General features: G+C 41.8%; 1 protein-coding gene across 9 annotated transcripts in view; it reads left to right on the plus strand.

Moving 5' to 3' along the window:
• The window catches only part of PLS3 (plastin 3), a 91,767-nt gene extending 69,388 nt beyond the window's left edge, over positions 1 to 22,379 (plus strand). For 5 of the 9 annotated variants that reach the window (XM_045472283.1, XM_045472285.1, XM_045472287.1 and 2 more), the window contains 11 exons: positions 1,388 to 1,469; positions 2,923 to 3,088; positions 5,736 to 5,878; positions 9,014 to 9,109; positions 13,682 to 13,877; positions 15,672 to 15,750; positions 17,174 to 17,288; positions 17,512 to 17,645; positions 19,123 to 19,246; positions 19,468 to 19,592; positions 21,181 to 22,379. In XM_045472283.1, coding sequence (XP_045328239.1) covers positions 1,388 to 1,469; positions 2,923 to 3,088; positions 5,736 to 5,878; positions 9,014 to 9,109; positions 13,682 to 13,877; positions 15,672 to 15,750; positions 17,174 to 17,288; positions 17,512 to 17,645; positions 19,123 to 19,246; positions 19,468 to 19,592; positions 21,181 to 21,313 — 1,393 coding nt within the window. In that variant the 3' untranslated portion in view covers positions 21,314 to 22,379. Of the gene's footprint in view, positions 1 to 1,387; positions 1,470 to 2,922; positions 3,089 to 5,735; positions 5,879 to 8,718; positions 8,746 to 9,013; positions 9,110 to 13,681; positions 13,878 to 15,671; positions 15,751 to 17,173; positions 17,289 to 17,511; positions 17,646 to 19,122; positions 19,247 to 19,467; positions 19,593 to 21,180 lie in introns of all 9 variants that reach the window. The other 4 variants (XM_045472279.1, XM_045472281.1, XM_045472280.1 and 1 more) reach the window with 1 other exon arrangement.
• Positions 22,380 to 22,621: the final 242 nt, after the last annotated feature.

Genomic DNA, 22,621 nt, shown 5'->3' on the forward strand with positions numbered 1-22,621 from the left:
CAGATGAGATTCTTCCAAAGAAGTCCTAGATTCTTGTCTAATTAGCAGAACCTTCCTTTCTCTCACCACGGAATTAGCACCAAATGTAGTGCCTAACTCATCATTTAGGCGCTCAGTAAATATGGTGAATGAAAGAATCTCATGCTCAACGAATTTACCTCCTTGTGAATAAATGGTCATTTTTTTAAATTATTTTTTTTTAATTTTTTTAAACGTTTATTTATCATTGAGAGACAAGAGAGACACAGAGCCTGAACAGGGAAGGGGTAGAGAGAGGGGGAGACACAGAATCTGAAGCAGGCTTCAGGCTCTGAGCTGTCAGCACAGAGCCGGACGCGGGGCTCGAACTCACAAACTGTGAGATCATGACCTGAGCCGTAGTCAGTCGCTTAACTGACTGAGCCACCCAGGTGCCCCAATAAATGGTCATTTTTAATTGTGAATTACACAATCTAGAAGAGACAGAATTTCAGTGTGGGGTTTTATCTGTTTTTAAAATTTATTCAGGGGGTGCCTGGGTGGCTCAGTCCGTTAAGAGTACGACTTCGGCTCAGGTCATGATGTCACAGCTCGTGGGTTCAAGCCCCGCATCGGGCTCTGTGCTGACAGACCAGAGCCTGGATCCTGCTTTGGATCCTGTGTCTCCCTCTCTCTCTGCCTCTTCGCCCCCCTCTAAAACAACAGATAAATTCTAATACTAGTCAAGAGTTGAGAAACGCTAGTCTAGATGATCCAAGAGTTCTTCTATTTTAAATGATCTAGTATTCTGTGCTATGTCTAATTAATTTTTTAAATATTAGTAAAAGCTATTTGTATGTAAAATGCAATTAAAAACGCTTATGGGGGTGCCTGGGTGGCTCAGCCGGTGGGGCATCCAGCTTTGGCTCAGGTCATGAGCTCGTGGTGCATGGGTTCGAGCCCCGCGTCGGGCTGTGCGCTGACCGCTCAGAGCCTGGAGCCTGTTTCAGATTCTGTGTCTCCCTCTCTCTCTGACCCCCTCCCACTTGTGCTCTGTCTCTTTTTCTCTCGAAAATAAACGAACATTAAAAATTTTTTTAAAGTTATTTAGTAAGGTTTTTTTCACTATCCAAATTATTTATTCTTATAAAATAATGTGGAAAATAACAAAAAATTTAAATGAGAGAGTATGCCCCCATGCCCAACTCAGAAATACCCAGCTACTGGACCAAACACGTTGGTCTTTTTTTTTTCAACTTGAGTTTTTCACATGTATAGTTTTTCTTGTGTGATCAACATGATGAAAGTCACATATTGCATGTATCGTTTTCAGATTACATGAGTGGCGTTTTGGGATAAGCCTTAAAATAGTGTGATGTTTACAGGCTCTTTAAAAGTAAACCAACTCCTTGTTTAATTTTTGTTTCAGTAAAATGATCAACCTTTCAGTTCCTGATACAATTGATGAAAGGGCCATCAACAAGAAGAAACTTACGCCCTTCATCATTCAGGTGCGCATTGGTCTTCCTGTCCTCTTCAGGGAAACTGCCATGTGAGGACCTATTCTGTAGACCATAGGTTCTGCCCTGTGTATCTTCCCATGTAATTCTTATAACAACTCTTGAGTTGAGGACCATTATCCAGATTTGACAGAGGAGAGCTGGGACTCTGAAAGGCTTCTGAGCTTGTCCAAGCTTAATGTTGGAACTGAAGTTCAAATCCAGATCCAACTCCAAAGCCCTATGTTCTTTTCATTACATACTGTGTGCAAGCATGCAGAAATAAAGAAAAAAATATGTAAGCTCTTAGTTAATTAGCATGCTTAAGGAATGGAGCATTTTCCCTTTCCATCAAGTGAGTATTACCCTGTTAGATAACAAAATTCCCTCAGGCAAGAGCACCTCTTGGGATGTGGAGCTTGAAACCTCTAGAACTTTTTCAGGTGCGTGGGATAGACCTCGTTTAGGTAATTTGAGAAACCCAACAGTTGGGACACCTGGCTGGCTCAGTCAGTAGAGCATGCGACTATTGATCTCGGGGTTGTAAGTTTCAGCCCCGTGTTGAGGGTTGAGATTCCTTAAAAATACAATCTTAAAAGCCCAAATGTCCATCGGTGCATGAATGGATAAAGAAGATGTGGTATATATATATATATGTGTGTGTATATATATATATATATATATGTATATATATACATATATATATATATATACACACACACACATATATATATATATATAGTGGAGTATTACTCAGCAATCAAAAAGAATGAAATCTTGCCATTTGCAACTACGTGGATGGATCTAGAGGGGATTATGCTAAGCGGAATTAGTCAGAGAAAGACAAATATCATATGACTCCACTCATATGAGGACTTTAAGATACAAAACAGACGAACATAAGGGAAGGGAAGCAAAACTAATATAAAAACGGGGGGGGGGACAAAACAGAAGAGACTTTTAAATATGGAGAACAAACAGAGGGTTACTGGAAGGGTGATGGGAGGGGGGATGGGCTAAATGGGTAAGGGGCATTAAAGAGTCTACCCCTGAAATCATTGTTGCACTATATGCTAACTACCTTGGATGTAAATTTAAAAAGTAAATTAAAAATTTTTTAAAATACAGTTCTAAAAAAAATGCAACACTTAACCCGACATGGATATACTGATTCTACGTCTCTCGTCCGTTTCCTTTTGTGAGAAAGGACCAAATAAGAGACCAAATTAAAATACCACGTTAACTTCCCATAGAATTCTGGAAAGGACAATAGCTATAAGGATGAGATTTGTTGTAGCTAGGCTTTTAATGCCAAAGTCTGGAATTTGTTGTCTGGAGTTTGTTTTCTATGGATCCTGTATGGCTGAAACTCATTTCCTCGTTGAGCATTATTTTCAGTGAAGGGTGTAGACTCCTAAAAAATGGAAAGGTCAAGAAGCAAATGTGTAAACTGGCTGTCTTGCAGGAAAACTTGAACTTGGCACTGAACTCTGCTTCTGCCATTGGGTGTCACGTTGTGAACATCGGTGCAGAGGATTTGCGGGCTGGGAAACCCCATCTGGTTTTGGGACTGCTCTGGCAGATCATTAAGATCGGTTTGTTCGCCGACATTGAATTAAGCAGGAATGAAGGTAATGGAACATCGTCACTATTTTGAAAGTTGTTTATTGGTTATTTTGTTCCTAGTCATGCAGACTGTTGTGCCTTCACTTAATTGAGGTGATTAGATGATAACTAGAATTAACAAAAGGTAATGCTATAGTGTTATTCAGGAAAACAGCCTGATTACAACGTTTCTTCTTTAGTATTATTTTTAGTGCTTTTTCTATTCTCTGGCTGATTTAGATCTCTTCAGAACTATGCCAACCTGCCCTTGATGGTCGCATATGTCCTGAACCAGCAGAAGCATCATCCTTCTTACACATTACCCTCTTCCTGTAAGGCTAAATTAAAATATGAAGCACCACCCCAAATATTCCTATTTTATTCCAGAAATCAGTCTCTCAATCCTAGTGACTTCTGGGGAATATATATTTGGGGTTCTCAGCAGTTTCAAAGTCCCAGACTGTCTGTCGGCCGACTCATTTTGCACATTCATCCATCGTAAGACTTTTTGGCCACTTTGGACACCATTACACTTTCTCTTTTGGTCCACTCCAAGGTACCTATATTTGAACAAATATAATTCCTCTCGTTGCTAGCCACCTTCACGGTGGTGTTTGTCTTATTAAAGGAGTTGAAGTCTGTTCAAAAAGGAAAAGAGGACAACAAAATAAAATTACATTGGCTTGTGTAATCAAATGACTCTTCTTTGCCAAGGTCTCAGGTGCATAGATGTCATGGTGTTTAATCATGGTGTTTAATCCTTTGCCTTGGTGGAGATGGGGAGCCAACGGAGGGTCCTGGACAAGTGACCATGCTGCCTCTGCCCTTGTTTCAATCCCTCAGGGTCAAAGTGACATGGCATGAAGCAGAGTCCGTGAAAGATGAAACTGGCCTGATAAAAGCATTACTTAGACCTCTTCAGAAATCAGGCAATTTCAGTCTTCTTGTTCAATATAAACCTCCTTTTATCTTATGGGAGGTAATAATTGCATTAGGACTGCATGACTTACTCCTAAAACAATGCTAAAATTTAGATGGTTCTCTATGCAGACACCCCTGCTTCTATTACCTGAGGGAATATTTACCAAAAACCTTTGGCTTCTTCTACACATTCCATTCAACAACAAAAAATAATTGAGCGGTGGGGTGCCTGGGTGGCTCAGTCGGTTGGGCATCCGACTTTGGCTCAGGTCATGATCTCGCAGTTCGTGGGTTCAAGCCCCACATCGGGCTCTGTGCTGACAGCTCAGGGCCTGGAGCCTGCTTTTGGATTCCGTGTCTCCCTCTCTCTGCCCCTCCGTACTCACACTCTGTCTCTGTCTCTGTCTCTGTCTCTCTCTCTAAAATAAATAAGCGTTAAAAAAACACCCATTCATCTCTAAAAAAATAATAATTGAGGGGCTTTTACATGTTATGTGCTATAGAAAATGTAAAGTTGAGTTATATCCCATTAAAAATAGATTTAACCCAGGCACCTGGCTGGCTCAGTCTGTAGAGCATACAAGTCTTGATTTGGGGGTTGTGAGTTTGAGCCCCATGTTGGGTGTACAGATTACTTTTTTTAAAAAGTAAAAATAGGGGCGCCTGGGTGGCGCAGTCGGTTAAGCGTCTGACTTCAGCCAGGTCACGATCTCACGGTCCGTGAGTTCGAGCCCCGCGTCAGGCTCTGGGCTGATGGCTCAGAGCCTGGAGCCTGTTTCCGATTCTGTGTCTCCCTCTCTCTCTGCCCCTCCCCCGTTCATGCTCTGTCTCTCTCTGTCCCAAAAATAAATAAACGTTGAAAAAAAAAAATAAAAAAAATAAAAAGTAAAAATATTTTTTAAAAACCATATTTAACCCTTCAGGAGTAAGCTAACTATACTTAAATATGAATACCAGGACGCCTGGGTGGCTCAAGTCAGTTAAGTGTCCGACTTCAGCTCAGGTCATGATCTCACAGTTCATGAGTTCGAGCCCCACGTCGGGCTCTGTGCTGACAGCTCAGAGCCTGGAGCCTGCTTTGGGTTCTGTGTCTCCCCCTCTCTCCACCCCTCCCCCACTCGCACTCTCTCTCTCTCAAAAATAAACACTAAAAAAATAAAAAATAAATATGAATACTGTAGTGTTCCTGTACTCCTGTAGTCAAAAGGTTAAGTATAAAGGCTCCAATATTTTTAACATCCTTCCCCCAACCTCTGATTTTAATATTATTAAACAAGGACAATTTAGGTAAGTATATGACATAATGTAAAAATGTTTCAAAAACTGTAACTTGGGGTGCCTGGGTGGCTGAGTGCACAGCCTGCTTGGGGTTCTCTCTCTCCCTCTCTCTGCTCTTTGCCTGCTTGCACACACATTCTCTCTCTCTCTAAATTAAATAAAGAAGCATTTACAAAAACCTGTAACTTATTTGCCATTTGGAATGTGAAGAATAATAAAGATAATACATTATAGTATTGTATATTTGCTGTGTATCTTCATAACAGTCATAACACAGTATCTTTATATCATTGCATAATTATCTACTTCCGTATTTATCTTTTATTAGACTCTCCGTACCTAAAACTGAGGACCTAGGTCATTGCTAGTTCTTGCACGTCCATTACTTCACAGAGCGTCAGAAGACCAAATGAACTTACAATGACCATTGTCAGATAACATATTGGTTGTGGGGTTTTTTTTTTTTCCTTATAGCCTTGGCCGCCTTACTTCGAGACGGGGAGACTTTGGAGGAGCTCATGAAACTGTCTCCAGAAGAGCTTCTGCTTAGATGGGCCAACTTTCATTTGGAAAACTCGGGCTGGCAAAAAATCAACAACTTTAGTGCTGACATCAAGGTAACGGTGCAGAGAACGATCACACTCTTGGGCGACGTGATGAGCAGCGAGGGCATTCTGCCAGTATATCACCAGGCCTTGTTGGCCCTTGGCCCCGATGGTAGTTTTCAGTAAGAGACAAAACCTAGGAACGAGCACTAGCCCCAAGTCTAGCTCTGCTTCTGTGAAAAAGGGTACAAGTATTCTAGTCCTAACTTCTATGTTCTTCCTACTGTTAAACATGGAGTATAGAAGGGGGGGCCATGACTAGCCTCTTCCTAACTGCCTTTCCCAGACCTCAGTGTATCTGTTAGTATAGCTCTAGAAGAGAGAGAAAGGGCCCCGAGACTCCCCTTCGTCTTTCATGTTTGGCTTCTCTCCTGTCATGTGCTCCCCCCATTAGACACTGAGTTCCGGAGGGTAGTGATGAGCTCTTCACATATGTCTGTGTCTCCTACCTCAGCCCCTGCTCTAGGGCCCTCCTGCTAAATCCCACCTCTAACACGATACCTGGCACATAACAGACCTGCAAAGTGGCGCCTGGGTGGCTCAGTCGGTTAAGGGTCCGACTGCGGCTCAGGTCGTGATCTCGCGGTTTGTGAGATCGAGCCCCGCGTCGGGCTCTGTGCTGACAGGACGGAGCCTCCTTCTGGTCCTCTGTCCCCCTCTCTTTCTGTCCCTCCCCAGCTTGTGTGCTCTCTGTCTCTCTCTGTCTCTCTCTGTCTCTCTCTCTCTCTCCCAAAAATAAATAAATAAACGTAAAAAAAAAAAAAAAAGAAAAAGAAAATCAAGTCCTTGACCACATGTTGCTTCGGCTTCCCAGAGAGAGGGGGCCACAATTACCATAGCGAATATCACAGAGTCCTCATTAATTGCCTCGACTCTCTGCAAAATCCAGACGTTGGGACACAGGGAACAAACTCAAGGATCTTCACCAGATGTCACTGACCCACAGGGCTATGAAAACAATAGTCTGTGGTCACATCCAATGCGTTCAGCGGTGAGAGGAAGTGATGGGATATTGGCAATACTGATTTCATCAGTGAAACTTCAGGATAGCTCCAAAATTGTAAGACCAGCTGGTTCCCCATCCCTTCTTTTAACTTACACAACATGTTTGGCCAGGTGTATTTTTGCCGTATGCATTAGATGTGTTCTCAAAAACCACTTGGAAATGGGTTTTCTGTTCTGGGATGTATTTTAAATGTACAAAAGGAAATCCTGTTTAAAAATAAATAAATAAAGCCTGCCTTGAATCTTTTTAAAAAGCAAAGCATTGGGGCGCCTGGGTGGCGCAGTCGGTTAAGCGTCCGACTTCAGCCAGGTCACGATCTCGCGGTCCGTGAGTTCGAGCCCCGCGTCGGGCTCTGGGCTGATGGCTCAGAGCCTGGAGCCTGTTTCCGATTCTGTGTCTCCCTCTCTCTCTGCCCCTCCCCCGTTCATGCTCTGTCTCTCTCTGTCCCAAAGATAAATAAACGTTGAAAAAAAAAAATTTAAAAAAAAAAAAAAGCAAAGCATTGTTTGGTAATGTGAAAAAGGGCTTCCGGGGCACCTGGGTGGCTCAGTCGGTTGAGCCTCCGACTTCGGCTCGGGTCATGATCTCGCGGTGTGTGAGTTCGAGCCCCACGTCGGGCTCTGGGCTGACGGCTCAGAGCCTGGAGCCTGTTTCGGATTCTGTGGCTCCCTCTTTCTCTGACCCTCCCCTGTTCATGCTCTCTCTCTCTCTGTCTCAAAAATAAATAAACGTTAAAAAAAATTAAAAAAAAAAAAAAAAAAAAAAAGAAAAAGGGCTTCCAACTTACCTGTATTCAAGTTCAATTTTCACTTGCAAAGCCTTTTTCAGGATAGTACATACAATGCTGGGCCTGCTCTTTACCTGTTCTCCAGTGCATAGGATTTGATCATGAATTGTTTATGCACCTTTAGAAAGAAATTGTGAGCAAACACATTTTTGCAACAGTAAATATCCTATTACAGGGAGGCAAATCCTATGCCCACTAATGGTAGCATCTGGGTTTGCATTTCATGAATTGGTCTGAAATGGATTTCACTCACCTGATTCTCCCCGTTCTTGGCATCATTTATGGCATTATGCGTCAAACTCACTTGCCTTAGCTCATCTAAGACGCAGCTCTGGGTAACTCCCAGGGGTTCATATTTGGTAGGTCTGGGTTTTGATCCAGTAATCTGCATATTGGACAGCTTCCCCCAGGGGATTATGGTGCACATAATCTACAGAGCTTACTAGGAGGAACATTCCTTTAGAGCCTGTCTGGACTGTCAAGGGTCAGTAATCCTCTATTTTACTATCATGATGTTTAACACTTCTGATTACAAAAATATGATGTAGGAATTCCGAGTCCTGCTGTATTGGAGGATCGCCTTCCCAGTGGTGATCAGTTTCAGTCCCCTGAAGGCAGTTTACTTGACAGGTGTGTTGGGGACCCTTATTAAATGCGGTGGTACAGTGGTTTTCAAGTTATATTCTGTGGCGTGTCCACACAGCCCGAAGTCACGCAGCCCACCCCCATATGAGCAACACCGCTTTAATTATTGGAATTCCAAGCAAAAACATTCAAGCAATAAATGAGTTCAGGAGCTTAAAAAGAAAAATCGTGTTTGGCTAAGTATATTCAGGTCACAAAGTGTTAAATGTGTTATTTCACCCACTCAAGCGTTACTCATTTAAGAATGGTCATTTAAGTCTACAACTAAATACATCTTTAACACAGCTAATCTCTTCTCCGTAGGTTATGGTATATATCGTGTTTTGTAATGATGTAACCTGTTTATTTTCTCTTTCCCTATGCTTCCTGGATTTCTGCTCCTACTTTCTTTTCTTGCTTGTTTTGTCTACCAAGCTTATTGACTTCAGTAATTCAGTGAAGGTACAGAACTAGTTATGTGTTTACTAGTATTATGGCTAATGTTAATCAATTGTGAAGTCATGATAAAATCTAGTTATCCATATTCAAGGCAGACGTTAGGCCAGATAGATGGACTTTTCTGGGGGAAAGATCCGTTAGATTTGAAGGCAGAGATTTCTGCCATCCGTTCTCCCAAAATCCAATGCAAATATCCTTACAAATATGGGACAAGAGGATACATTCATTCTTTGTAAATGTGATCTCACTGAAACTTTCAATTCACTTGTAGGATTCCAAAGCCTATTTCCATCTTCTTAATCAAATTGCACCAAAAGGACAAAAAGAAGGGGAACCACGGATAGATATTAACATGTCGGGTTTCAATGTAAGTATTGAAATTCTACAGTCTTACAAAATCATTGTCCATTTCTTCTGAATAGCAAGAATTGTTACAATTGCATGTGGTGGTGTTGACAGTTTTAAGCGTTACTTTAAAATGTATTGCTGTGGGTGTAATTCAAAGGCGGAAAGATTAGCTTTGGTTTATTTTGACAGTTTATTAGTGAGCTCCACAGTGATGGCGCTGTTGGTTTATATGGATTGCATAAAATATTCAAAGTGAGGGTGAGGAAATAAGTGTTAGAAACTAATCTTTTCCAGGTGTTTGGATTGTAATCACAGTAAGACATTTAGTGACTCTATGTTCATATATGCATCTGTAATATTCCTGTGTTGAGGGTAATGTGACTATGTTTACAAACTGCTGATCCCTGAAATCCAATATGGGGGATCATTCACGGAACATGTTCCCTGCTTACGTCATTGATTTGTCCAGTGACCTTGGACACATTTCTTCCCCATACTGGATCTCACTTAGCTCATCCATAAAGTAAGGAGTTGGACTAGACTAGTCTCAAGTTTCTACGTTCGCCTGGTTTATTCTTTGTACCTATTAGATATAGGATGCACTGTACTAATTTGGGGGCACCTGGGTGGCTCGGTCAGTTAAGCACCCGACTCTTGGTTTCAGCTCAGGTCATGATCTCATGGTTTGTGAGTTCAAGCCCCGCGTTGGGCTCCATGCTGGGCATGAAGCCTACTTAAAAAAAAAAAAAAAAAGGAGAAGAAGAAGGAAAGAAAATCCACATTTCTACCCTATTATGCAGTGGGATTGAGTGGATTATACTGTCTAAACCATTTACACTGCCCTTATCAGAACTGAACTTGTAACTGACTTGTGTACGTGTATTTCTGTCTGTATGTTAGATGTGAGACTCTTTGGTCCAGTCACTTGGTATGGATGAGGGGCTGTCCTGTGCACTAGGGAGCTGTCTGGGAAGGCTAACCAGATGACCTTATGCCTGTGTAAATAGCAGCAGGATACTAACTGATTCTGATTCTGATACAGCTCTTCTCCATTCAGTCTTCCCTGATTGATCTGAAAACACTCCTTTGTCTCTTCCCTCCTCAGAGTCCTTCAAGGATTCCCATTGACTGTAGTCTTTAGTCCGAAATGTTCTGCTTAGCATTTAAGGCCCTACACAGTCTTGTTCCAGGTCTCCTATCCAGCGATGTTTCCCACTAGTTTTACCTCTGAGCCCGTGCTCATGCTTTTTTCCCTTGTTGTTCAGTGTCCTTCTTCATCTTTTTCAGCCTTATACCTTCTTTAGGGCCTCATTGATGACTGATTTTTTTAAATCCATTATCACATCAGGTTTGCTCGTGATCCTTTATAATTCCTTCCTGCCACTTTCCCCTACTCCCCCTTCCCAGGCAACCGCTCATTTGCTTTCTTTCACTTTACATTAGTTTGAATATTTGCAAATTTTATATAAATGGACCCCTGTAGTATGTATTCTTTTTTTGTGTAGCTCCTTTCGCTTGGCATGATTATTTTGAGACTCATTCATGTTGTCACATGTATCATAAATTCATTCCTTCTTAAAGGCTGAATTATATTCCGATGAATGGATATACCACAATTTGTTAACCCACACACTTGTTGAACATTTGGATTGTTTCCAGTTTGGGGCTATTACAACTACAGCTGCTATGAACATTCGTATAGAAGTCTCTGTGTAAATATGTGCATTCATTTCTCTTTGGGAAGTACCTAGGAGTGAAATGGCTGAGTGATGGGGTATGGTTATTGGTGATGGTTAACTTTTTGAAGAAGCTGCCAATTCATTTGCCCAAGTGGTTGTACCATTTTACATTGCCACCAGCAGTGTATGAAAGTTCCAGTTCATCCACGTCCTCGCTAACACTTCAGTGTGGTTAGCCCTTTTAACTTGGCTCATTCTAACAGGTGTTGAAAGATCTGTCATTGTGGTTTTAATTTGTATTTCCCTAGTGACCTGTGATGTTGAACATTTTTTTTTTTAATTTTTTTTTTCAACGTTTATTTATTTTTGGGACGGAGAGAGACAGAGCATGAACGGGAGAGGGGCAGAGAGAGAGGGAGACACAGAATCGGAAACAGGCTCCAGGCTCTGAGCCATCAGCCCAGAGCCTGACGCGGGGCTCAAACTCACGGACCGCGAGATCGCGACCTGGCTGAAGTCGGACGCTTAACCGACTGCGCCACCCAGGCGCCCCGATGTTGAACATTTTTATGTGACTATTTACCATCGTGTATCGTCATTGTTCAAACATTTTGTCCATTTTTAATTGCATTGTTTGTTTTCTTATTAGCAAGTTTTGAGTGTTTTTTATGTATTTTGGATACAAATCCTTTATCGGATATGTGATTTGCAAATGTTTTCTCCCAACGTTTTTCAAAGAACAGACGTTCTTAATTTTAGCCAAGTCAAATTTAGTCATTTTTCTTTTACGGATCATGCTTTTGATGTTGTATCTGAGAAATTTTAGCATAATACAAGGTCACAAGTATTTCCTCCTATGTTTTCTCCTAGAGGTTTTTAGAGTTTGGCTTTTTGCATTTAGAAATATGTTTGGAATTAATTTTGAATATAGTGTGAGATAGGAGCTGAAGTTATTTTTGCATATATATTTTTTTCGATTTGATTATTTTTATTTCACTATTGTATATTTGACTATTTAAGTTTTTGGTTGTCATCTATTTTAAAGCTTTCTTCTGTTCCAATATTATGTCAATGCTTCATTAAGAATGCCAGGATGATCAATGAAGAAGGGATTTTAAGATAAAGCTGGTAAATAGCATAAATCAAACAATATTAAAGTAATAACTGACAGGTTACAAGAAATAGAAAAGGCTCTGAGAGGAACTCACTATATGCTCACAGAGAATCCTGAAGAAACGTTGAATCCCACTCAATTGCCAATCTTCTGGTGGTTACTGGCTGCAGAAGGTTACAAGGGTAACACAATAAACACACATTGTTCTGGAGTCCTACACAGTCAAGGTATCGCACTGGAGGGTAAAAAACTAAGGAGCATCACCCATTAAAGACAAAGTTAAGGGGCGCCTGGGTGGCTCAGTCGGTTGAGTGGCCGACTTCGGCTCAGGTCACGATCTCGCGGTCCGTGAGTTTGAGCCCCGCGTCGGGCTCTGTGCTGACAGCTCAGAGCCTGGAGCCTGTTTCGGATTCTGTGTCTCCCTCTCTCTGTGTCGGATTCTGTGTCGGTCCCTCTCTCTGACCCTCCCCCATTCATGCTCTGTCTCTCTCCGTCTCAAAAATAAATAAACGTTAAAAAAAAAAATTTTAAGACAATTTAAAACCCTCAAATTATACATTCTGGGCAGCGCTAGTTTAAAAGTAACATTCCTCAAGCTTCCTTTAGCTTTATCTCTTCTTTTCCCACCAATTGTAAAACCTTTTTATAGGGGACACTGTTGTCCAAAAGTGCTACATTTGCCCTGGGACAAACTGTAGTGTACAGATATAGGAACTTTTCAGAGTGTTGCTGTGTTCTTTTCCAAACATAGGTCACTAGACACAGAAAATCCCAAAGCAACTGTGCCTCCTGTAGCTCCCGGTTTTTTTACTTGTAGCATTGGGAGGCGGGAATACTGGGTGTCTGAGAAACTGTAATTTTGACACTGGTCTGAAATGATTGGGTAACTCACATTCTTCACCAAACCCTATGTTGATCAAGAGCTCAGCATGCATCTTTCCGGGAGGGGGGGGGGGAAGAAAAGGGGAAAAAAATAGAATGGGGTGGGCACCTGGGTGGCTCAGTTGGTTGAGCTTCTGACTCTTGGTTTCGGCTCAGGTCATCTCGGATTTTCTGGGTTCGAGCCCCACGTTGGGCTCTGTGCTGACAGTGCAGAGCCTGCTTGAGATTCTCTGTCTCCCTCTCTCTCTACCCCTCCCCGACTCACCCTAGTGCTCTCGCTCTGTCTCTCTCTCTCTCTCTCAAAATAAACAAATGAACATTAAAAAAAATAGAATGGGGAAGAAGGTAACAAGTTGGGAGTCATAGGAATTAGTCGAAGTATTCTTTGCAGAAATGCACAACATTGCTTCTTCGTGGGTGGAAAAGTTAAGTAAAGCAAACCGTAAACAAATAAAATAGACTAAAATAAAAATCCCTGAAGAGAAAAACTACAATTTGAAATGCACAATTTAAACCTGAAATCAAATCATTGGAAACTGCGATTCTTGATTATTATTTTTAAATTATTTTCTCATAATTATTTTCTCTTTTTCAGTCTTACACCTCCCTTAGGGCCCAACTGAAAAATCTGAGCAGTTTTTGCTTTTTTCTTGATGAGTTTTAGCAGGATATGTAATCCCAATGGAATTAAATGTATTATCCTTAGATAAATCATCTGGTGCCACCTAGGGTATTTTTAAGGTACTGCAATCAAATACAGCCAACTTTCTGTTGCATTCCACAAACAATTTTATAATAAATACCACGTGTTGGCTAAGAGAAAGTAGAATTGTATATCCAGCCTATCATTGTAGGGAAACGTTTCTATATTTTTAGTATTTTTAGCCTTTTACAATATGTCTTCTTACTTCAACAGGAAACAGATGATTTGAAGAGAGCAGAGAGTATGCTTCAACAAGCAGACAAGTTAGGTTGCAGACAGTTTGTTACCCCTGCTGATGTTGTCAGTGGAAACCCCAAACTGAACTTGGCCTTTGTGGCTAACCTGTTCAATAAATACCCAGCACTAACGAAGCCAGAGAACCAGGATATTGACTGGACTCTATTGGAAGGTAACTGAAGGTTTCTCACATTCTAATGTGCAGGACTACAGAGTGGAAATATGTTACGTGGGCCACGATGGTTTCAGGATCTTGACTTAATATGTTTCCTTATCCACTGTCCCTTAGCAAATATCTGCTGGAAGTAGACCCAAAGGCTGAGTAAAAAGTGGCAGCCGATAGAGAAGGACGATACAAGGAAACTTGTAAAGGAGTCACAGATCACTTAGCTTAAGGCCACTTAGTAAACCAGTGCTTTATTTTAATATTTTAGAATTAGATCACTTTTTAAACCTCTCCCCCCGCAAATATACATATGCATTAAGTTTGACCTATGAATTTACAGTATTATTTCATTCATCCATGGTTGGACTGACCAGAACTAGCCCCGATTCCTTTTCTACTCCCCTACTCAAAAAATACTAGGGGCGCCCGGCAGGCTCAGTCAGTTGAGCGTGCTAGTCTCAATCTCGGGATTTTGAATTTGATCCCCACGTAGGGTATAGAGATTACTTAAAAATAAAATCTTTAAGGGGCGCCTGGGTGGTTCAGGCAGTTGAGCCCGACTCTTGATTTCAGCTCAGGTCATGATCCCAGGGTCGTGGGGTCAAGCCCTGCGTCACGCTCCGTGCTGAGCGTGGAACCTGCTTGAGATTCTCTTTCTCTCTCCTCTGCCCTTCTTCCCTGCTCACATGCTGTCTCTCTAAAAAGAAAAAATAATGGGGTGCCTGGGTGGCTCAGTCGGTTGAGCATCTGACTTCGGGTCAGGTCATGATCTCGCGGTCTGTGAGTTCAAGCCCTGCGTTGGGCTCTGTGCTGACAGCTCAGAGCCCGGACCCTGCTTCGGATTCCGTGTCTCCCTCTCTTTATGCTTTTCCAGTTTCAAGTAACTTATTGCTGTAGTATTATAGGCATGTAAAATGAGTACTCGCGTGTAGCTTAGAATGTATAAATGTGTAGAAAGGAGAAGTCAATTCATGAGTATAGAGGGTTCATTTAACCACAAAAATTTTTTTTAATGTAAAACTGATCACATCAGTTACTTCTGGGAGATATTGGGGAAGGATTACAAGGGACAGAAGATTATTAAAAATTCATAAACCTCGGGGCGCCTGGGTGGCGCAGTCGGTTAAGCGTCCGACTTCAGCCAGGTCATGATCTCGCGGTCTGTGAGTTCGAGCCCCGCGTCAGGCTCTGGGCTGATGGCTCAGAGCCTGGAGCCTGTTTCCGATTCTGTGTCTCCCTCTCTCTCTGCCCCTCCCCCGTTCATGCTCTGTCTCTCTCTGTCCCAAAAATAAATAAACGTTGAGAAAAAAAAAATTAAAAAAAAAATTCATAAACCTCTAAATTGCTTAACTGATTATAAATTTGCATTCTTTAATTTTAAAATAAAATGAATAGATTTTTAAAAACAGGCATGTATCTGGGGGTACCTGGGTAGCTCAGTTGGTTAAGTGTCCGACTCTTGATCTTGGCTCAGGTCATGATCTCATGGTTTGTGAGACTGAGCCCCACATTGAAGCTTTGCACTGACAGCATGGAGCCTGCTTAGGATTCTCTCTCTCTCTCTCTCTCTCTCTCTCTCTTTCTCTCTCTCTCAATATAAAGAAATGAACTTTAAAAAAATAAAAAAAATAAAAAGCATGTATGTATAGAGAAAGTAGAGAGAATGTTTGGAGATTCATAGTGGAGAAAACCTCTAGATCTGTACAGAGGAAATGAAATAATCTTACATATGCTTTCATATTATATGCACATATACAAGGTGTTGCATTAATATATAAACTTTGTGAATATTCTTAATAGGAGAAACTCGTGAAGAAAGAACCTTCCGTAACTGGATGAACTCTCTTGGTGTTAATCCCCACGTAAACCATCTCTATGCGTAAGCTTTTCTACTTTTCTTATAAACAATTAGGAACGTCATGAGTGGATGCCACAGAAATAATTACAGCTCTAAACATTTTCTAAATGTTAGTTTACAGGGTGCCTGGTGGAGTGTCTGACTCCTAATTCAGCTCAAGATCGAACCCCGTGTTGGGCTCCGCACTGAGCATAGAGGCTGCTTAAGATTCTGTCTCTCCCCTGCCTCCCTCTGCCCCTTTCCCCGTTTGCACGCACTCTCTCCCTCTCTCTCAAAAAAAGTTAGTTTACAGTGGTCATTTATAGTGGAAAATGCTTAGTGGTGACATCCATCATTATTTTCCAAATATGCAGAAGCCAGATTATTTCTCTATATGATCATTAAGTGAAAGAATGTAAGGATGTCTTTCTAACACCCTAGGGAACAGATAGTTAATATTTTGAAACAGAGACCAAGGAATGCCTTAGGTAGACCATCCATGATGTCTTGAGGCCTTCGTGTTCACTGTTCTCTCAGCATGGAATGTTCTTTTCCACCTCTAATGCCTTACTCCCTTACTATATTCAAACCACGAATTCAGACCCGGCCCAGCACCTAACACTCCTTAACCCTAACCCTAGTTCTTTCTTATCTCCATAGCAGTTATATACACCCCCAAATCAAATGATCTGTTTATCCATATACTTGTTTATTGTCTCTCTCTGTAACTCTAAAGTAAGGCCAGGGATTTTTGTCCTATTGCCCAGCTTCTAGAATAGTCCCTTGCAAAAAGTAAGCTCTCAATAAATATTTCAAGTGAGCAAGATGATGTTACCTTTGTCTTGGGGACAGACTGAGAGAAAATAGGAGCCTGGGGTATTATCTGTGGTTTTCTAGGTTTTATTTACTTTTTAAATTTAAATCCCATTTAGTTAATATAGTTGTAATAACGATTTCAGGAGTAGAATTTAGTGGTTCATCACTTACATACAACACCCAGCACTCATCCCAACAAGTGCCCTCCTTAATGCCTATCACCCATTTTCCCCTCTCTCCCACTCCCCCATCAACCCTCAGCTTGTTCTCTGTATTTCAGAGTCTCTTATGGTTTGCGTCCCTCTCTGTTTTTATCTTATTTTTCCTTCCCTTCCCCTATGTTCATCTGTTTTGTTTCTTAAATTCCACATGTGAGTGAAATCATATGATATTTGTCTTTCTCTGCCTGACTTATTTCGCTTAGCATCATACACTCTAGTTCCATCCCCGTTGATGCAAATGGCAAGATTTCATTCTTTTTGATGGCTGAGTAATATTCCATTGTGTATATATACCACAGCTTCTTCAGCTATTCTTCCATCGTTGGTCAGGTTTTCTATGTTTTAGTCACCCCTGTACTGTTACTGCTTTTCATGAAACCAAGTCTGGCTGTCTGAAAACACTGATTGAATTCTTCTTAAATCTTTAGTGACCTCCAAGACGCCTTGGTAATCTTACAGTTGTACGAACGAATTAAAGTTCCTGTTGACTGGAGTAAGGTCAATAAACCTCCATACCCAAAACTCGGAGCCAACATGAAAAAGGTAGATCATTCAGTCGCCACACAGATTTGTTACGGGCTGTTTTTATTCTCCGTGTGTTTCTTTCGTTTAGAACACTCTTGAGTCTGAGCTTCTTGAGAACAGGAACCGTGTCTTGACTCCTTTTGATGTGTGGAGCACCCCGCGTCGCAAACACGTACTCACGTATGTGCGCGGAGTAAACAGATGAGAAATGTTTAACCGTTTACCTTCTGTGCGTTTACAGCTGGAAAACTGCAACTATGCTGTCGAACTGGGGAAGCATCCTGCCAAATTCTCCCTGGTCGGTATTGGAGGGCAGGACCTGAATGATGGAAACCAAACTCTGACTTTAGCTTTGGTCTGGCAGCTGATGAGAAGGTATGGTACGCAGTTCGAGCTGTTCACGCTTCGCTGCAATACTGGTCTGTGATCGACTTCTTGTTACTTTCAGGCAGACGTGTCAGTGGCTATGTCTTTGAAATGTTTGCATTTAGACTCTTAAGTGGCCTTAAGTAACGAATACATGCTGGGTGTTCAGTGGGAGATGCCTCCTTGAAAGCCAGGCAGCAGAACCGTGAATATTTCCTGGTTTTATTTTTTTAAGTTTTTTGCATTTATTTTGAGAGAGAGGAGCATGAGTCGGGGAGGGGCAGAGAGAGAGAATCCCACACAGGCTGTCAGCACATAGATCTGACGTGGGGCTCGATCTCACGAACCACGAGATCATGACCTGAGCTGAAATCAAGATGCCTAACCAACTGAGCCACCCAGGCACCCCCTGTTCACCTGTTTTACTAGGAAGCCTGGCATGCAGACTTGAGCTTCATTTAGTGTCAGTGAATTAAAAAAAAAAAAACAAAAAGCAAAAATTATGAACAGTCCCTGGATCCATTTTAAAAAAAAGGTCTCATAATTATAATGCTTAAAAGCATTCTTTATGACTGAGCACCAGCCAAAGCACAGCTTCTTTTAGGTCATGGCCACTGTTGGACTGGTATAAAAGGTGCCTGCAATAGACTGTTGGGCTTGCTCTGGAAAGCACTGAAATACACCCCCCCCCCCAGCACCACTTACAAAGGGTAGATCAGTGGTGAGCCACTACTACTCGAATTTTTTTTTTTCATATAATATGAATTTCCTTCCATGGAATCTTTAGTCTTTCAAGCCTAAGGGATAAAAGAAATAGAAGACAAAGCACCTTTCTATCGTTTGCATATTTTTCCCTAAAATAGATCGGGACCTAGGGCGCCTGGGTGGCTCGGTCAGTTAAGCATCGGACTCTTTTCTTTTTGAAGTGTTATTTATTTTGAGAGAGAGAGAGAGAGAGAGTGCAAGTGGGGAAAGCACAGAGAAAGAAGGAGAGAGGGAATCCCAAGTAGGCTCCACACCATCGGCACAGAGCCTGATACAGGGCTCAAACCTACGAACCATGAGATCATGACCCGAGTCAAACAGCTGAGCCACCCAGGCGCCCCAAGCATCTGACTCTTGATTTCGGCTCGGGTCATGATCTCAAGGTTTGTGAGTTCAAGCCCCACGTCCGGCTCTGTGCTGACGGTGTGGTGCCTGCTTGGGATTCTCTCTCAATCTCTCTCTCTCTCTCTCTCTCTCTCTCAAAATAAATAATTTTTTTTAAAGTAGATTAGGACCTTTTCTTCCACCTCTTTTATTTTTGTTTTCCTTATTATTAGTTTATGTTACAGTTCTAAGTTACATAGGCTCCCCCCCCCACATTTCACGTTTTTCTTTTCAAATTTTTATTTAAATTCTAGTGCGTTAACATACAGTGCAATATTGGCGTCAGCAGTAGAATTCGGTGATTCATCACTTACAACAACACTGCTTCTTCTTTTAGATATACCCTCAATGTTCTGGAAGACCTTGGAGACGGGCAGAAAGCTAATGACGACATCATCGTAAGCTGGGTGAACAGAACATTGAGTGAAGCTGGAAAATCAACTTCCATTCAGAGTTTTAAGGCAAGAATTCCACATTTGACTCTTAGACGTTATGTTTGCCGGAAAGTGCCAGTAATTTGGAAGGGCAGCCGTTGGGTTTCTTCGTCAGTGTGAATTAGTGCTGGGCTAATGGCAAGACTCTCTTAATTCACTGGGCTTTGTTTACGGCAGCTTTCTATAAGTAATCACGTGTTAATTTGTGCATACTGAAACTCTCAGGTTCATTGTCCTTTTTACACTAGGACAAGACGATCAGCTCCAGCTTGGCGGTTGTGGATTTAATTGATGCCATCCAGCCGGGCTGCATAAACTATGACCTTGTTAAGAGTGGCAATCTGACAGAAGATGACAAGCATAATAATGCCAAGTAAGAGATACCAATGATAGTAGTGATTAATATCCTGGCAAGAGCACAGGCTTTGGAGCCGGGCACGTCCGCATTTTTGCTCAGATTCTGCCGCTGAACAATGGCGTTATCTGAGGGGCGCCCGGGTGGGTGGCTCAGTCAGTGAAGCGTCCGACCCTTGGTTTCAGCTCAGGGAATGATCTCATGTTTCGTGAGTTCGAGCCCTGCATTGGGCTCTGGGCTGACAGCTCGGAGCCTGGGGCCTGTTTCGGATGCTGTGTCTCCCTCTCTCTCCCCCTCCCCCGTTCGTGCTCTGTCTCTCTCTGTGTCAAAAATAAATAAACGTTAAAAAAAAAAACATTCATGCCATAGATAAGAGTAGATAGAAATATTCTTTTTTGAAACACATTGTTTACTGATGTCTTTTTTACTGGGCATAGAGCACCTTTACGACATGTGTTGAGTTTATTATCTTGGTCCCTAAATGAGCAGGATGCTTAACCCTCCACTGAAACTACCTATGCCTTGAAAATTTTCTGCAAGCCAACGATATTGACAAGGGCTTTTCCACCTGTCACTTCCCTTCCCCACCAAAGACCTAGACTGTGACTTGCTTTTGCAGGTGACCCATGAAAGCTTGACTAACATACACTGAAAACGAGCCCACCGAAAAACTTTCCTTTTTCAGTGACTTGGTCCTCTTCAAAGATTTGTGTCACAAAACACCTAGAAATGTCTCATGGATTAATTGAAGTGTGCTCTTGCAAATTTCCTCCACTGGACACATCAGTTCTTTCTTCCCGTACTTTGTGTACCTTTTCCGTTCCTTATTCTGACCACTCCGTTCATGTACCGTGTAGACTCCCCGCCCTTGACTTTTTGGAAGCATGCATTGTATCCACCAAAGCGGCTTGGATTTGACATGTGACACAGATTTCCACCCCCTTTCTCTAAGATCACATGAGAGTGTCTGTTATCCTATTACGTGTTCAATGAAACTGTCAACATTGATTATATAGCCAGTCTGGATAATTATATATTTTTATATATATAATATATATATTTTATGTATACATATTTTTTTCATTGTCAGGTCATGTCAGTGCTCCAAAATTAATTCTCATTGCATAGTGGAGAAATGGAGTGGATAAAATCTGTCCCAAATAGTAGAGCTTAAAAATCTGGTGTCACTTAAGAGTGACATCAAAAAACAAAACAAAACAAAACAAAACCAGGGGCGCCTGGGTGGCTCAGTCGGTTAAGCGTCCATCTCTCGATTTGGGCTCAGGTCATGATCTTGCAGTTCGTGAGATCGAGCCCCACATCAGGCTCTGGCTGACAGTGCAGAGCCTGCTTAGAATTCTGTCTCCCTCTCTCTCTGCCCCTCTCCCACACATGCATGCACTCTCTCTTTCTCTCTCTCTCTCAAAATCAATAGAAATAGACTTTAAAACAAAACAGAGAACAAAAACAGCAAAATGTTCCCATCCGAACTCCCACACTATGAAAGTTTTGCATCCCGGCCAAATGATAAGAGGAAACCGACGTCTCCTCTCCTGTCCTTCGCTAACGAGAAGTTCATCTGAATTTCTGTTTCCTCCAAAAACAGGTACGCGGTGTCCATGGCTAGAAGAATTGGAGCCCGGGTGTATGCTCTCCCCGAAGACCTTGTGGAAGTAAAGCCCAAGATGGTCATGACCGTGTTTGCATGCTTGATGGGCAGGGGAATGAAGAGAGTGTAAAATAACCAATTTGAATACAAACAGCCTTGCTCCCAGGTGCATGGTTACCAGGGCAGCTATTTCCAGGTGATGTGCTCATGGCTTAAGGAACTGTTGGTCATCCTGAGAGCCCACAGGGGAAAGAGGTTGAATGAAAACGACTCCCCTTTCCCATCGCCGAAGTTGGATTTGTCAGGCACCCCTGAAATGTGCTCACGGCCAACAACTCATTTACTCTCTCCTCCTAGATTGCTGCCCTGGATACTTCCCATTGCTGTATGTTATGTCCGTGTATCTTTTTCCCTCCTAGAACATCCACATCTTGAGACGTGCTTAGATGATTGGATATGAATATTCTTAGACCATAATTTTGCTTTCCATCCAGTATGCTCGTTCTCATTCGAGAACTGTGGTCGGAGGGTATTTGGATAGGAGTACCTTTTGCTTTCTCTTCGTAGTACTGAAAATTGGCAGAAGTAACTGGCTGTGCAGAATGTAATAGAAGCTTTTCGTATTCTTTTATTCTGAAAATCAGTATCTTTTTACAGTATTCTTTCTACATGATCTTTTTTGTACATTTAAGAATATTTTGATTACATTAAATAAGACTGCTGATTTTGCTACTTTTTTTAAGGGGTCTTCAAGTAAGTAAAAACCATACATTATAGGTAGAGGAACAAAACGGACCTTCCAATTTGCATACCCTGGCCTCTCACACCCAAGCTGTAAACAATTGACGCATCTTATCTTAAAACACTTGGTTCAGTATACGCTTCTTTGTGTTACAACCTGTATCCTCAGACTCTCTCTTTGGATTTAAAAATGTTGGTGAATGACACTTTTGAGGAGAGAGTGTGCTCGGACCGTAGACAGGATATGCTAAGTGTACCATCGAATTTCCAATTTTACACCTAAGACAAGGAGATGTGGTCACTAAAGAATAAAAATATGTATGTAGGACTTAATGTACTCTTGCTTTGTCCAGCTATTTGCTATAGTTTTCAAGATCATAATGTTACTCTAACTCTGAAAAGTGATGTAATCTGGTAGCAACGTATTAGTTCAAATAAAGGCATTTACATAATAATTAGTCTCTTCTTTGTGGGGGTGCCTTCGTGGCTCACTTGGTTAAGCGTCCGACTTCGGCTCAGGTCATCATCTTGCGGTTCGTGGGTTCGAGCCCCGCGTCGGGCTCTGTGCTGACAGCTGGGAGCCTGGAGCCTGTTTCGGATTCCGTGTCTCCCTCTCTTTCCACCCCTCCCCCACTCACACTGTGTCTCTCTTGCTCTCTCAAAAATAAAGAAACATTAAAATTTTTTTTTTACAAAA

Source organism: Leopardus geoffroyi, chromosome X (genome assembly GCF_018350155.1).
Source record: "Leopardus geoffroyi isolate Oge1 chromosome X, O.geoffroyi_Oge1_pat1.0, whole genome shotgun sequence".
Classification (NCBI taxonomy): Eukaryota; Metazoa; Chordata; class Mammalia; order Carnivora; family Felidae; genus Leopardus; species Leopardus geoffroyi.